This window comes from Aptenodytes patagonicus, chromosome 7, assembly GCF_965638725.1.
Source record: "Aptenodytes patagonicus chromosome 7, bAptPat1.pri.cur, whole genome shotgun sequence".
Classification (NCBI taxonomy): Eukaryota; Metazoa; Chordata; class Aves; order Sphenisciformes; family Spheniscidae; genus Aptenodytes; species Aptenodytes patagonicus.
In genome coordinates this window covers 6,843,496-6,856,999 of record NC_134955.1, presented here as the reverse complement: position 1 = coordinate 6,856,999, position 13,504 = coordinate 6,843,496, and the positions used below count along the sequence as shown (strand labels likewise).

The following is a 13,504-nucleotide window of genomic DNA, read 5'->3' as shown; positions in this document are numbered from 1 at the left end:
ATCTCTTGCGTGAGTTTTTAATAGGGCATTCTTCACTGACAAAAAATCCCAGCAGTGCAAAATTAGATCCATTGAGAGCCTTGATTAATTCTGGGGTTTGGTTTTGTTTTGTTTTTTGTTTTCTCCGCAGCTCTTCAAACCTATGGGTTTAGTTGTATTTTAACTATATGTTAAGTATACGAGACAAACCTGAATGGATCCAGGTCTAATCATATTTACAACCATTTGTAAATAACAATAAGGACTTCATATCTGTGTGCAAGATGTTATGTGTGAGATTAGATGTGAGTCCAAAACAGTAATAAGTTCCATAATAGCTTTTAATAAACAGAAATTTGAATAAAATGGTTTTTAGAAAAGTACAGAATAAAAGCAGAAAATATGTCTTTCCTATTAACCATTGATACAAATCCCAAGATGTCTTGTTTTAAAGTTATAAATTGCAATCTTCACTAAATTGTTATATGGAAAATATCACAGTTAAAGCACAGTACTGCTGGTGTCTTACAGAATACAGGTATTAACCTTTCCTCATCTTTTCCCCCTTTTATAGCAAAGGCAAAAAATACTTTCCTCATGTTTCCAAAATTAATTATTAAAAGAGGCACTGAGAAATCAAATTACTACTAAAAGCCAGTCTTGTTGAACTATGTCTTAATGTCAAAACTTTGATAAAAACATTTCACTACTTACTAAAGTGGAATGGATTCGAACCACACTATGCTAGATCATGACCAAATCCTAATTTAGTTTTATTTGATTATTCAGCTGAGATATCTGTTGACTGTAAATGATGAGTAGAAGCTATGGAAGTGTTTGCAAGCTTATGTTAGGGTCTCACTTATGTTGGGGTTTTTTGTGTCAACTAATTTAATTCTACAGTTATTTAATTAATTCTGTAGTTGTAGTTCTACTGTTTTAGCCTACTAGGAGGAGACTAGGATTTATTTGACTTCCAAGGAATAGTTTAAAAACAAACAGTTGAACAGAGCATATCTGAGGGTGGAGGTGTGGTTATTTTGTCAGGCTCTCAGCACAGGTGAGAGGGTGTCCTGTTAACTCTGCAGCTATAAGGACAGTAAAGAATAAAGACAGTGGACATATTGTTGGGTATAAAAACGAGTGTTTTAAAATTCTTTCTCTTTCAGTTTGGCATCTGAATATAGGGAAAAAACCACTACTTCGGCTGCAGTAATTTTTACATAGCGTGATCTTTATTCGGAATACACCCTAGAGGAAAATATTCTGCAGACCAAGTCTATCGGAGGCATGCTCTTGTATTTGGTGTAACAAAAATGGATCTGAGTTCAGTTGCCACTTCTCTGTCAGGTGTGAATTCAATAACCACCTCCTGTGCTTTGTGATTTCTAGCCGCAAAGCGGCATCAGCATTCCTCTTCCTGACTTTACTCAAAAGTCTGTCTGCCCTGCAGATCTTAATTACATCTGTGCACAGCATCTGATGGGATTTCTGACCCTGCCTGCCACCTCTACACTGAGATTTATTTCTATTCCTAATGCAGAGGAAAATTAATACGATGCGTTCTCTGGTAGCTCTATGGCTTCTGAGCTTATGGACTTAGAAATGTAGTAAAAGTTACTTGTGGCTGTGACAGTCATCACTTGTACGGCGGGATATACAGAATACAGCATATATTGAATGAGATCTTGCATTAAAGTGGAGTTCTACCTAGAAAGGTGTGTATATGAAAATAACTCTGCAGCAGTCGTTGCATATTTTGATAATGAATTTTAGTTATGATTTAAGCAATAAAGAATGCCTCTCTGAAAATAGAGGAAGGTGCTGTTCATAACAAATCTTTAGTAAGTAATTCTTATAAGCTCTTTTTTGATGCTCCCTTACAAGCTTTCTAGGGAGGGCAGGTATATTTGTAGAGGAAAATTAAGGCATTGTGATACCCAGTCAGCCCAGTAAAGCGATAATCTTCCAAGCCATTTCGCGCACTGATTTTAAAAAGCAAATAAACTGACAGAGGTAGCAATGCATTTTATAGATTCAAAGACCAGGGCACAGATAAATCTTAAATTGTTATGAACAACAGGTTTCTTAGCTTATGGAACTCAAAAATATATCCGTGATGTTAGTTTCTGAAAAGAAAACACAATTTTTTTTTTTTTTGAGGTTAGACAATTGAGGTTTTGCTCATTCTAGTTAGAAGAAAGCTCAGTCCCTGTTCAGGACCGTCTTCTTGAGAAGCCGGAGCCTTGACATGACCACATCCCAGTCTGCATAGGCACCTTCCAGGTGACGAGTCACTTCTGATCCCGAGTGGTAGCTTTGGCGACCATGAAGCACGCGCCAGTTATCAAATGTCACTATGTCTCCTATAAAGAGATTGCACAAAGTTTAATATTTGGTATGTTATAGTTGATTCCTTCAAACAGATAACATGGAGGTAGATTTATATCAACAGTTGGGGAGCAATAATTTCAAGTAGTTCAGCTGGAGATACACAGCAATGACACAGTAATTTTAATTTAGCTAGTCATTCTCAACCAGAGAGGGCAGGTCCCTTTCGACTTCTGCTTCTTTTCTTGTATAATCAGGAGTTAAAAAGCGGAGTGGTAGGGGAGTCCATGCTGAGAAAAGAAGGCCTTGAGGGGAAAGGTGACTACAGCAAATCCATGGGAAGGATAAAAAGGGTGAAAGCCACCAGGATGATTCTTATTTGATATGTCTGGTACTATTTGTACTATACACATCCTGCATTACTATCCCTGTTAATTACTGAGAACAAAGTCAAGCCATTGAAAGTTAGGAAATCACATAATTAAGGCTAGCACGCCATTTTAATTTTTCTCCCTTGTGTGCCACTGTTATGATAAATCTCTAATTAAATAACCTCATAGTTTTCCTTTCCTTCTCCCCCTCCCCTCTGCCACCATTTTGGTGTGCTAATTGATGGGATGGATGGTACTAATGTAATGTGAGGTACTTTGTTTTACCATTTATATATGATCTTATAAATTATTTTATTGCGTATTCCCAATAGAGAGAGATTCATTTCCTCATAGACATTTTAAAGACACTAGCATCGTAGCACAAGAGGCAGTCAGATACACTAATGAATTTACTTTTGTAACGTGTCTTGAGAGATGAGGGACTATTCATATCTTTATTTTATAGCTGGGGAATGAAAGAACAGCGATTAAGGCCAAAGTAGTTAAATATATGCACGGACTGACTTTTAAAGAGTAAAGGGCATTTTTGCAGCATGTTTTATGTTCGAAACACAGCCCTGTACAACTCTAGCTGAAGTTTAGAGCACTTAGCACTTCTGCAAATCTGCCTCCAGATGTCTTGCATGGGCCACCCAGAAAAAGCAGCACAGCAGCAGTGGCCTTCGGTAACTCATCCAGCATTACGCTGGCATTCGGTGTCTAAGCAAAGACACTAACTGAATTCCCCACGGCGCTGTTCGGCTTCCTTCGGCGTTATGCACATTATGCATCTGTATCATCTTCTAGATGTTCTGCAACTCCTGCAGCCGTTGGGAAGGTGCCCCACTAACAAAATAGTGTCATAAAGAAAGACATAACATTTGGCTTAACGTCCGTACTCTGCATCAAATGAAGCAGAGGAAAAAGTATGTGATTGTGCATCATTTAATGAACAGACACTGACCTGGGACGACACAGCAGTCTTACACATGACATTTCCCATCTGTGGTGCTATTGATATGACAAGTTGCAATTTCCTATATGGTATGGGTTTTTGATGTAGTATAAAGATACATTGGACTAATCAATAGATAGACTCTATTCCCCCCCCCCCCCTTTTTTTTTTCTTTATAGTGTAACAATGGCAAAATAAATCTATGAGATGAATGTAAGGATGCAGTATGAAATAAAATAGGTGATAGAAGGATGAAATTTCCTCTCAGTGCCAGTGCTAACAATGCTCAAGTGTTTTGACTGTTAGGAAAAACGTGAAAAATCATTGCGAGTAGAAGCAACTTACTGACCTGGTTTCAGCTTGTAAGTAAACTTGTGTTCTGCACTGTTTAATAAATCATCAAATTCCTTTAGCGCTGCATAAAATGGCCTCACTTTTTCAGCTGGTACGTCAAACACTGTGTCTCTTGTTGCATTATTATAATTGATGCGAACTGCTTGGCCTCTGGAATCCACGCTATGAAAGAGAGAAGGAAAGGAAAAGGAACTTATTATGTTGTTACTGAAACATTTTAAGATGGTTAAACAGCAACTGAACTCTCCTGCTGGAATTTCAGTATGTTTCTATAGTGAGATTCAGATTGTTATTGGGTTGGATTTTGGTAATTAAGCCTAACTAGGAAAAGGGATAATCAGGAGAAAGTGTAGACACTTGATTTCCTCAAACATCTATATTCTATACACTTTAATTGTAGAATTGTAAAGTCTTTAAATTCAGAAGAGATTATGATCGTTTGCATTTGATCTTTTTATAATATATAGTTCTTAATCTAAATGCTTCAAATTATGACCTCTCTTTGGCATGATACAGATGTACATTGGCTGGAATTTAGTAACAGACCCAGCTGCTGTTAACCTGTGTCTGTACCTAGGACTTGCTCTAATTACCACCACTTCTTGCTGGTGTGTGGCAAAAACCAAATAAGGAAAACTATGCTGTGGTGGTACAAAGCAAAGAACAAGTTATACACTGGCAAAAAACCCCAATCGAACAAACAAAAAACCCCACCAAAATAACTACACACCAAGTTAAACCAGTGTTTCCCCACAAGGTGGCAGGAGCAGACCTCCTCCTACCAACATGTAATCCACCATACAACAGGGATTTTACTTTGTGGTGGTGTTGAAACTACTTACTCTATAATCCTTTGTTTACATTGAACAGCAAAATCACAGTAGTCCACCCCAACATCTGTATAGTCTACAGCAGTAGAGGACAGGATCTGATACGCTTGAGGATTTTGTTTCTTCAACTTGTTGGATACGTGAAATCCATCTACAACTTCACTTTCACCTCCTGCAGCTGTTTGCTTTATACAGTGGAGAAACTGAACCTGGAATGAATTAACATCTCATTACGAGAAGAATTAGCTTGCATATTTAACAGTTCATTAGTATCAGTTCCCTCATATCTGTGGTTCTGGTGTTTTGTTTTGTTTTGTTTTCCCCAGCAAAAGACTGAGTTCCCATTACTGCAGCTTCACAGCACTCTGCCACCACTATCACACAGGCAGAAAATTAAAGTAGCATGTTCATAAATCCATCCCCTTTGCGATATCTTCTAACGCTTGCAACCTGCGAGTCAGCTGCAGAGCTCTGGTCTCACTTCTTTCCTTCGAGTCCCTGTTTGCGTCAGTCGTATAATTTTAAATGCATTGCAGTCTTATCTAACAAGGAGGATTAGTTTTCTCTTGCAGAAACAAAACCTACTATGAATTATCTGCTCACAGAGGGGAAAAGGTGGCTTTTATAGAAGGCCCAGTGTCTCTATCATAAAGTAGGATTAAGACCGTTTCATTTCACTTCACAGTGAAATTGCCAAGGCGTAAGACGGAGCAGAAAGTCTAATCTGGGCTCTTGGTTGCACCAGTGTAAATCTGAGCGGCTGACACAGGCAGTAAAACTCCCCATGGCATTAGAGAACCCAGCATCACACAAAGTGTAACCGTTCATCTCAGCCAAAATACATCCGTCCTACCAATGGTAACAGTGTTCACATTTCCCTTCCACGATGGGGAATTATTTCTGAGACCACTAAGAGAAAAAAACAAATAAAACCAGGAGGAGAAAGAGGAGCAGAGAACAGGGTTTGTCCCAGAATCTCCTCACCAGCGGGACCTGCAGACCTTGATGATGGTGATGAAGGGGGAAACTGAAATCTATTAGTTAAGCCCTATTCCATCCTTACTGCACATTAATGAACAGCATCTAAATGATTTTAATAGGTGATGTTGGTGTGAAGTATTTGGCACTTACTTGTGGATAAATCACATCGGTTTTTTGTTTAATTATAGAAACAACCGATGCAAAGTACTCCACAACATGAGAAGGGGAAGTTGTAGGTATGAAGCTTATAGATGCAAACTTGCCCAAGATTATCTTTGTTCCTTTGAACCTGTTCCTACTACTTTTCAGTTCTCTAGTGAATTATGTGGATTAGGCTTTGATATGACAGGAACTACATGAAAAATGTATTTTCTGTGGTTGTTGTCCAGCTTTACAAAATGCCCCTTTTTTGTCTAATTACGAAAGGGCAGATAAGGGTCTAATTTCAATTAATTTATAGAAAAGAGAAGATAACATCTTAATCATATTTCTTCTAATATGTTCTCCTCCTGAGGTGAACAGACGTGTCCTAAGAAGCCACAACTTGACTACAGCATGCAGACACCCAACTTCTTCAATAGAATGAAAGCAACATCAAAAGCACATACAGGACCCTAATGCTTTCTCATATGGTAATATTCTCAATACTTGTGAGTTTCCATTTAAAAACTATGGTATACATAACAGGCTTGTTATGCAGAATTTACATCATAATGTATATATTGCATACCCATGTGTATATAGATTGTTATATGCAGATTAATATATTGTTATTTTTACATTGCTCTTTCAAAACAAAATTCAGAGTCACTGAATGCTAACCATATTTCACGCTATAGGAACATTTCCCTTTCCCCTTTTGTATTGTGAAAAAGTCAGTAGATTCACCTTACCCCGGGTGGATGCTGCAGAACAGGGTAATCGGTGTGAAAACATAGTTTCCCGGTTGTATAAGCCACATTGTTAGCATCTGCTTTGTCTTGCACTTGCCAAGTTGGTCTTTATAATGAAAGGGAAAAGAGAAAACATATTAAAACAGTCAGCCAGCATGCCAGACAGTACACACTGAAAATGTGAAATGACAGTACAAAAGAGTCATTCCATCTTTGAATATGAAAGTATTGTAAAATTATAAGGAAATAATGATTTAGCAGTGTCACTCCACCCCGGCAAAGACGGCTTATTTCAGCAGTCCTAGATTCAAGCTAGAAACTTAAGTGTGCCAAGGGACATCTGGCCCTGGTGTAGTATCTATCTTTCCAGTGGCGGTACTTTGCTGAATGCAAAGATCAGTTGAAGACCCTAACCGAGAGGTATCTGCTAGGATAAATTATCATCTTATTACTGAGGCTTCAGAAATAAGAGAGTGGAAGTTGGCCCACTTCTTATCATCAACCTTCCATTTTTCCCTGCCAGGTGGAGCATGTTATCAATGAAATATGAAATTGTTAAAGGCTATGTAACTTTCCCCAAAAATTACTTTTAAAGCTTTACGGTCTTAGAAAATATAGAGTATCCTTTGCAGGGGTATCTTTCCTGTAACTTGAAGACTTGCCGATAAAAGAAAATGTCTTGATGAAAGACTTTGTAACTTCTTCCCTTTCTCTGACGCTTTTTCTGAGAACTACCCCCATTTATTTTGTTACAGAGTTTCTGTCTTGAAATTTGACAAAACTCAGTAAGAAAGTTTACTGACAACTGCAGGGGAAAAAAAAAAGTCTTAGTTATATGACAAAGACATGAATACATCACATTGCAGCACAGTCAAAATCTGTTTCGAGTGACACACCATGCAGGAGAATTTAAGACCAAGAACTACACGTTTTGTTTGTACGGAGCTCACATGATTGAAGACAGTCCTCAGCAGATGCGTGTTATAGATCCAGACATTTGTCTGGAAAACTGTAAGTCACCATACGCGGTCCATGTAATCACAGGAGCATAAGTGATTTAAAAGAAAATATGAAACTCATTTTCCCTTGTGAAATACTATAGACCAAATATATTATGTTTCAGATGGAGTGTCTAGCATTACTTCTTAATAATAGTTTAAAAAGAAAATAGGCTAAAGACCATGCAGACCAAAATGATTTATATATAGTATACAAACACTTTTGTTCTAGGAGTGGTATTTAGTATAGAAACTACGTAAAATGCTAAAACTAAATTTCTGAAATTTCCAGGGGAAAACCCCCTTGAATATTTGCAAATGTGTTTAACTGCCTGGGAGAAATAATTTTTATTATTTGGTACAGCACATATTCATCAGTACATGACATCAGTACTCAAGTATGATAATTTCAACCACACTTCCATAGTTCCCGATTTTACAGCCAAAAAATAGCCCATTATATCATCCTTGTCATTAGTGTTGAAGGTAGCTAGGTTTGCTATATCTTTAATTCAAAAGGCTCCAGTGTCACTTGATGGTTCTAAAACAATTTAACACATTTTAATTGTCTCATTTATATGCAATATATACAACTGCTGGAATGGTAGTACTTTATAAAATCACTGTAAGGTTTTGCAAAAGCGGTCAGTGCTTTCGTGCTGTTAACGCTTTGCGAGGGGAGCTGGTCCCGGGGAGCTTTCCTTCCACGCAAGGAGCTTCGGTCAAAGCTCAAGTTACTGACTTGAAGTCAGCGATGCTAACAGGGAGCTCAGCGCTGGATGTGAAACAATCAACCTTACTTTGTCAAAGTCTCAACTGAGCTGAAGTATCAACTCAGTCATGGGGAGAGCGCGTGAGAAGTAAAGGAAGAAAATGTGGGTAACGTCAGAGGACTCTTGGCCCTTAGGGAGAGCAAAGCGGGGTGGAATAGTTTGTGGTTTAGTAATTAGGGTCAGATTTCAACATCAATTGCTCAGGCTGTTTGACAGAGGAGGAAATCTGCCACCAGGCAGGTGTAGCAATTTTTTGCATTAAGTGGCAATGTGGGCTCAGTCTCCCTGAGCAGAAAACTAGCCTGCCTGTTACACCCTCAGTCTTGTAAAACCACTGCGCTCGGAACTGAAGCCACACTTGAATCATCTGGTCTTGCGCTTTATTAAAAATCTAAGTCTCATTCATAAGAGATTTGGGACCCGTGTCCTTCTCTTGCAGCTGGAGCCCTCTGGGAGGTGCAGACGGTTTGGCTATTTCAGTGGGAGTGCTGGGGCCCCGAAGGAAGCCCTTCATGCCACCCCAAGTCCTGGACAAGGCTTCAGAACAGGGGAGGAACACGAGGTCTAGGGCATGAGAATTTGGAGAAATGAACTGTGGTATGACTGGAGACCTTGTTAATGTAGTTGTGCCTCCATAATGTAAAGAAAAAGGTTAAGTTAAAAGTTGGGAACCCCTTGTTGTTATTATATGGCTGATACAGAGAATGTTTCCACTTTTTACGGTAATGATATTTTAGGTAGCGTGTACCAAACAGATATCTAGACAAGAAAAAAGGCTTTTGTTTTTCCATTTGTCAGGGTTATATTCATTACAGTTACATTTCAGTTTAAAATTCATGGCCCTGTTGAGGTAATGTTTTATTTGGCAAGCTTGCCAGTTCCAAATTTATCCTTTTATTTATAGTATTTGGTAGGTCTTGTATTTGGCTGCTGGTGAAATAGCAAGGGAATTACCCAAAGTTATTATTTTATTACAGTTGTAAAAGCCACCCCAGAATTGGATGCCAGTAAGAAATGAACTTCTATTGCAGAGGTGAAGAGATGGACTGTAAAATGCTGCTCTAAGTCTGTTGTTAAGACTGAAAACTCAATGGAGTTTCTGCTACTGCGAGAAATATGTAAGAGCATGAAGACCAGGCACTACAATAACTGTATCTGAAAATGAAGCAGGTTAAATTAGGAGAAAAGAAACTATAGGGAAAGATGGCTTTTCTCTTTCATAATATTTTTAGGCTGGGTTCCAGCTATAATGGTAAAAAATAAGAAACATGTTCCTTAAAAAAAATACCACATAAATACCCAAAACTAAGCCAAAACCATTAGTCTTTTTCAAGACTTCATGTGATGAATTACACATTTAACAAACACTGGGTTATTAAGCTGTTTGAATACAGTTCTCTAACTATTTTCTGATGTGTTTAGCATGTTACCACGTCATACACATCTGTGTTAAAACATTTGAAACTAGTTTTGTGACTTAATTTTTTAAAAATAATTTATGGATAATTTCTTAAACTACACATAACAATACAAAGTTTATGCATGATACTGCTTGTATTTTCCACTACTTGAGGAATTCCTCCCTCCTTATTATTATTATTATTTAAACAGTGCTCTTAAGGGGAAAACATGATCTAAAGAGTAATTTTTCAAAAATTTCAAAGCATTAATCATTAACTTCACCAGTATGGCAATGAGAGCAGCTGAACATTGCTAAAGATGTCAGGCTGCAACATGCGTGCCTCTACATGTGTGCACATGTCCAGGGAGGAAGAAGTCTTGGTTGATAGCAGTGCAGTAAAATGGAGAGCAACTCTTTTGAGCAGGTTTAGTATTTTGCAACCCAACTTTCTATTTACAGCCTTTGCGATTAAAGAAACTCCTTTTAAACAGAGGAAAAAGACAAAACAACTCCTTCTTACAATGCATTGAGAAGACAATGCTCAGAAGCAGCGTCTCAAACCATACAGTGGTCTGTAAAACATACACATGCAAACAGATGGTGCTTCCTATGGCCTTCATCCAATGCCAGAACTCCTCAACGGCAGGCAGTATCCTTCACCTTGTACACCACCTTGGCAGGATGATTGCGCTGTACAGTTCTGGAAGCTTACCTTTGTACTACTGCGAGCGTTATGTTTGAGTAGGTATGCCTTTACTGTATAGCCTTAACAAAGGCATCCTTACAGTGCATCTTGGAGACAGCTAAACAGTGTCTGATCTCTGAACTGGAAAAATGAAAGCCAAGACGTAAGGAATAGCACACTCGCCCCAAATCAGCTCATTGAGTCTGGCTCTGAACTCCAAAGCAGCCTGCCTTTGTGCGTACAGTTACTTTCTCTCCTTGCAAGTCGGCAACACATTCTGAAAAAGAAAGTGTGTTCAACAGTTTTGGTTCTCCCCCGAAAGTCTTGGCTCTGCTAATATGCATATTGTATCATACACATCCTGCCCCTTTTATAACTCTGCCTTTCCTTTAGCACTGGAGCAGACACTTTTTTCCAGAGCTGGACATTGGTCTGTACATAGCTTGTTGACTTCACCCTGTGGCAGAGCTGGTTTTTGTTACTTGAAATCCAGACTAGTCTGCAAAACTGGTCTTTGGATGTCAGGCTCTCTTTGACCTTATGCTCTTCAGATTTTAATTTAATATTGCAAATTCAACCTAATCATACACAGAAACACGATTAGCAACTGTCAGATGACCTAGAGTAAACCTAGAAGAGCCAACGAGGAGAGGTGCTATGCTGGACCTTGTTCTCGCCAACAAGGAGGGGCTGGTGGAAAATGTGAAGCTCAAGGGCAGCCTGGGCTGCAGTGACCACAAAATGGTGGAGTACAAGATCCTTAGGGCACCGAGGAGGGCGCACAGCAAGCTCACTACCCTGGACTTCAGGAGAGCAAACTTTGGCCTCTACAGGCATCTGCTTGGTAGAGCGCCATGGGACAAAGCCCTGGAGGGAAGAGAGGCCCAAGAAAGCTGGGTAATGTTCAAGGATCACCTCCTTCAAGCTCAGGAGCGATGCATCCCAACAAAGAGGAAGTCAGGCAAAAACGCCAGGAGGCCTGCATGGATGAACAAGGAGCTCCTGGACAAACTCCAACACAAAAAGGAAGCCTACAGAGGGTGGGCGCAAGGACAGGTAGCCTGGGAGGAATACAGAGAAATTGTCCGAGCAGCCAGGGATCAGGTTAGGAAAGCTAAAGCCCTGATAGAATTCAATCTGGCCAGGGATGTCACGGGCAACAAGAAAAGATTCTATAGGTACGTCGGGGATAAAAGGAAGACAAGGGAAAATGTGGGCCCTCTCTGGAATGAAACAGGAGATCTGGTTACCCGGGACACAGAGAAGGCGGAGGTACTCAATGACTCTTTTGCCTCGGTCTTCACTGGCAAATGCTCGAGCCTCACCGCCCAAGCCACAGAAGGCAAAGGCGGGGACTGGGAGAATGAAGAGCCGCCCACTGTGGGAGAACATCAGGTTCAAGACTATCTAAGGCACCTGAAGGTGCACAAGTCCATGGAACCCGATGAGATCCATCCATGGGTCCTGAGGGAACTGGCAGATGAAGTTGCTAAGCCACTATCCATCGCATTTGAGAAGTCGTGGCAGTCCGGAGAAGATCCCACTGACTGGAAAAGGGGAAACATAACCCCCATTTTTAAAAAGGGAAAAAAGGAAGACCCAGGGAGGAGCTACAGGCCAGTCAGTCTCACCTCTGTGCCTGGGAAGATCATGGAACAGATCCTCCTGGAAGCTATGCTAAGGCACATGGAGGACAGGGAGGTGATTGGAGACAGCCAGCATGGCTTCACCAAGGGCAAGTCCTGCCTGACTAACCTAGTGGCCTTCTATGATGGAGTGACTACATCAGTGGACACGGGAAGGGCTACAGATGTTGTCTATCTGGACCTCTGTAAGGCCTTTGACACGGTCCCCCACAACAGCCTTCTCTCTAAACTGGAGAGGTATGGATGTGATGGGTGGACTGTCCGGTAAAGGGTGAGGAATTGGTTAGATGGTCACATCCAGAGGGTAGTGGTCAACAGCTCAATGTCCAGATGGAGATTGGTGACGAGTGGTGTCCCGCAGGGGTCCGTATTGGGACTGGTACTGTTTAATATCTTCATCAATGACATAGACAGTGGGATCGAGTGCACCCTCAGCAAGTTTGCAGATGACACCAAGCTGAGTGGTGCGGTCGACGTGCCAGAGGGAAGGGATGCCATCCAGAGGGACCTGGACAAGCTTGAGAAGTGGGCCCGTGTGAACCTCATGAGGTTCAACAAGGCCAAGTGCAAGGTCCTGCACCTGCATCGGGGCAACCCCTAGTATCAATACAGGCTGGGGGATGAAGGGATTGAGAGCAGCCCTGCCGAGAAGGACTTGGGGGTACTGGTGGATGAAAAGCTGTACATGAGCCAGCAATGTGCGCTCGCAGCCCAGAAGGCCAACAATATCCTGGGCTGCATCCAAAGCAGCGTGGCCAGCAGGTCGAGGGAGGGGATTCTGCCCCTCTGCTCTCCTCTGGTGAGACCCCACCTGGAGTACTGCGTCCAGCTCTGGAGCCCTCAGCACAAGAAAGACACGGACCTGTTGGAGCGGGTCCAGAGGAGGGTCACGAAAATGATCAGGGGGATGGAACACCTCTCCTATGAAGACAGGCTGAGAGAGTTGGGGTTGTTCAGCCTAGAGAAGAGAAGGCTTTGGGGAGACCTTATTGCAGCCTATCAGTACTTAAAGGGGGCTTCTAAAAAAGGTGGCGGCAGACTTTTTAGCAGGGCCTGTTGTGACAGGACAAGGGGGAATGGCTTTAAACTAAAGGGGGGTAGATTTAGACTAGATATAAAGAAGAAATTTTTTATGCTGAGGGTGGTGAAGCACTGGCACAGGTTGCCCAGAGAGGTGGTGGATGCCCCATCCCTGGAAACATTCCAGGTCAGGTTGGACGGGGCTCTGAGCAACCTGCTCTAGTTGAAGATGTCCCTGCTCATTGCAGGGGGGGTTGGACTAGATGACCTTTAGAGGTCCCTTCCA

At 41.0% G+C, this 13,504-nt stretch overlaps 1 protein-coding gene across 1 annotated transcript in view; it reads right to left on the bottom strand.

Moving 5' to 3' along the window:
* Positions 1-302: 302 nt before the first annotated feature.
* The window catches only part of BBOX1 (gamma-butyrobetaine hydroxylase 1), a 45,773-nt gene continuing 32,571 nt past the window's right edge, over positions 303-13,504 (bottom strand). The window contains exons 5-8 of the mRNA XM_076343855.1: positions 6,695-6,800; positions 4,833-5,029; positions 3,986-4,152; positions 303-2,345 (exon numbers count right to left, since the gene is read on the bottom strand). Of these exons, the coding sequence (XP_076199970.1) occupies positions 2,185-2,345; positions 3,986-4,152; positions 4,833-5,029; positions 6,695-6,800 (631 nt within the window). The 3' untranslated portion in view covers positions 303-2,184. The remainder of the gene's footprint in view (positions 2,346-3,985; positions 4,153-4,832; positions 5,030-6,694; positions 6,801-13,504) is intronic.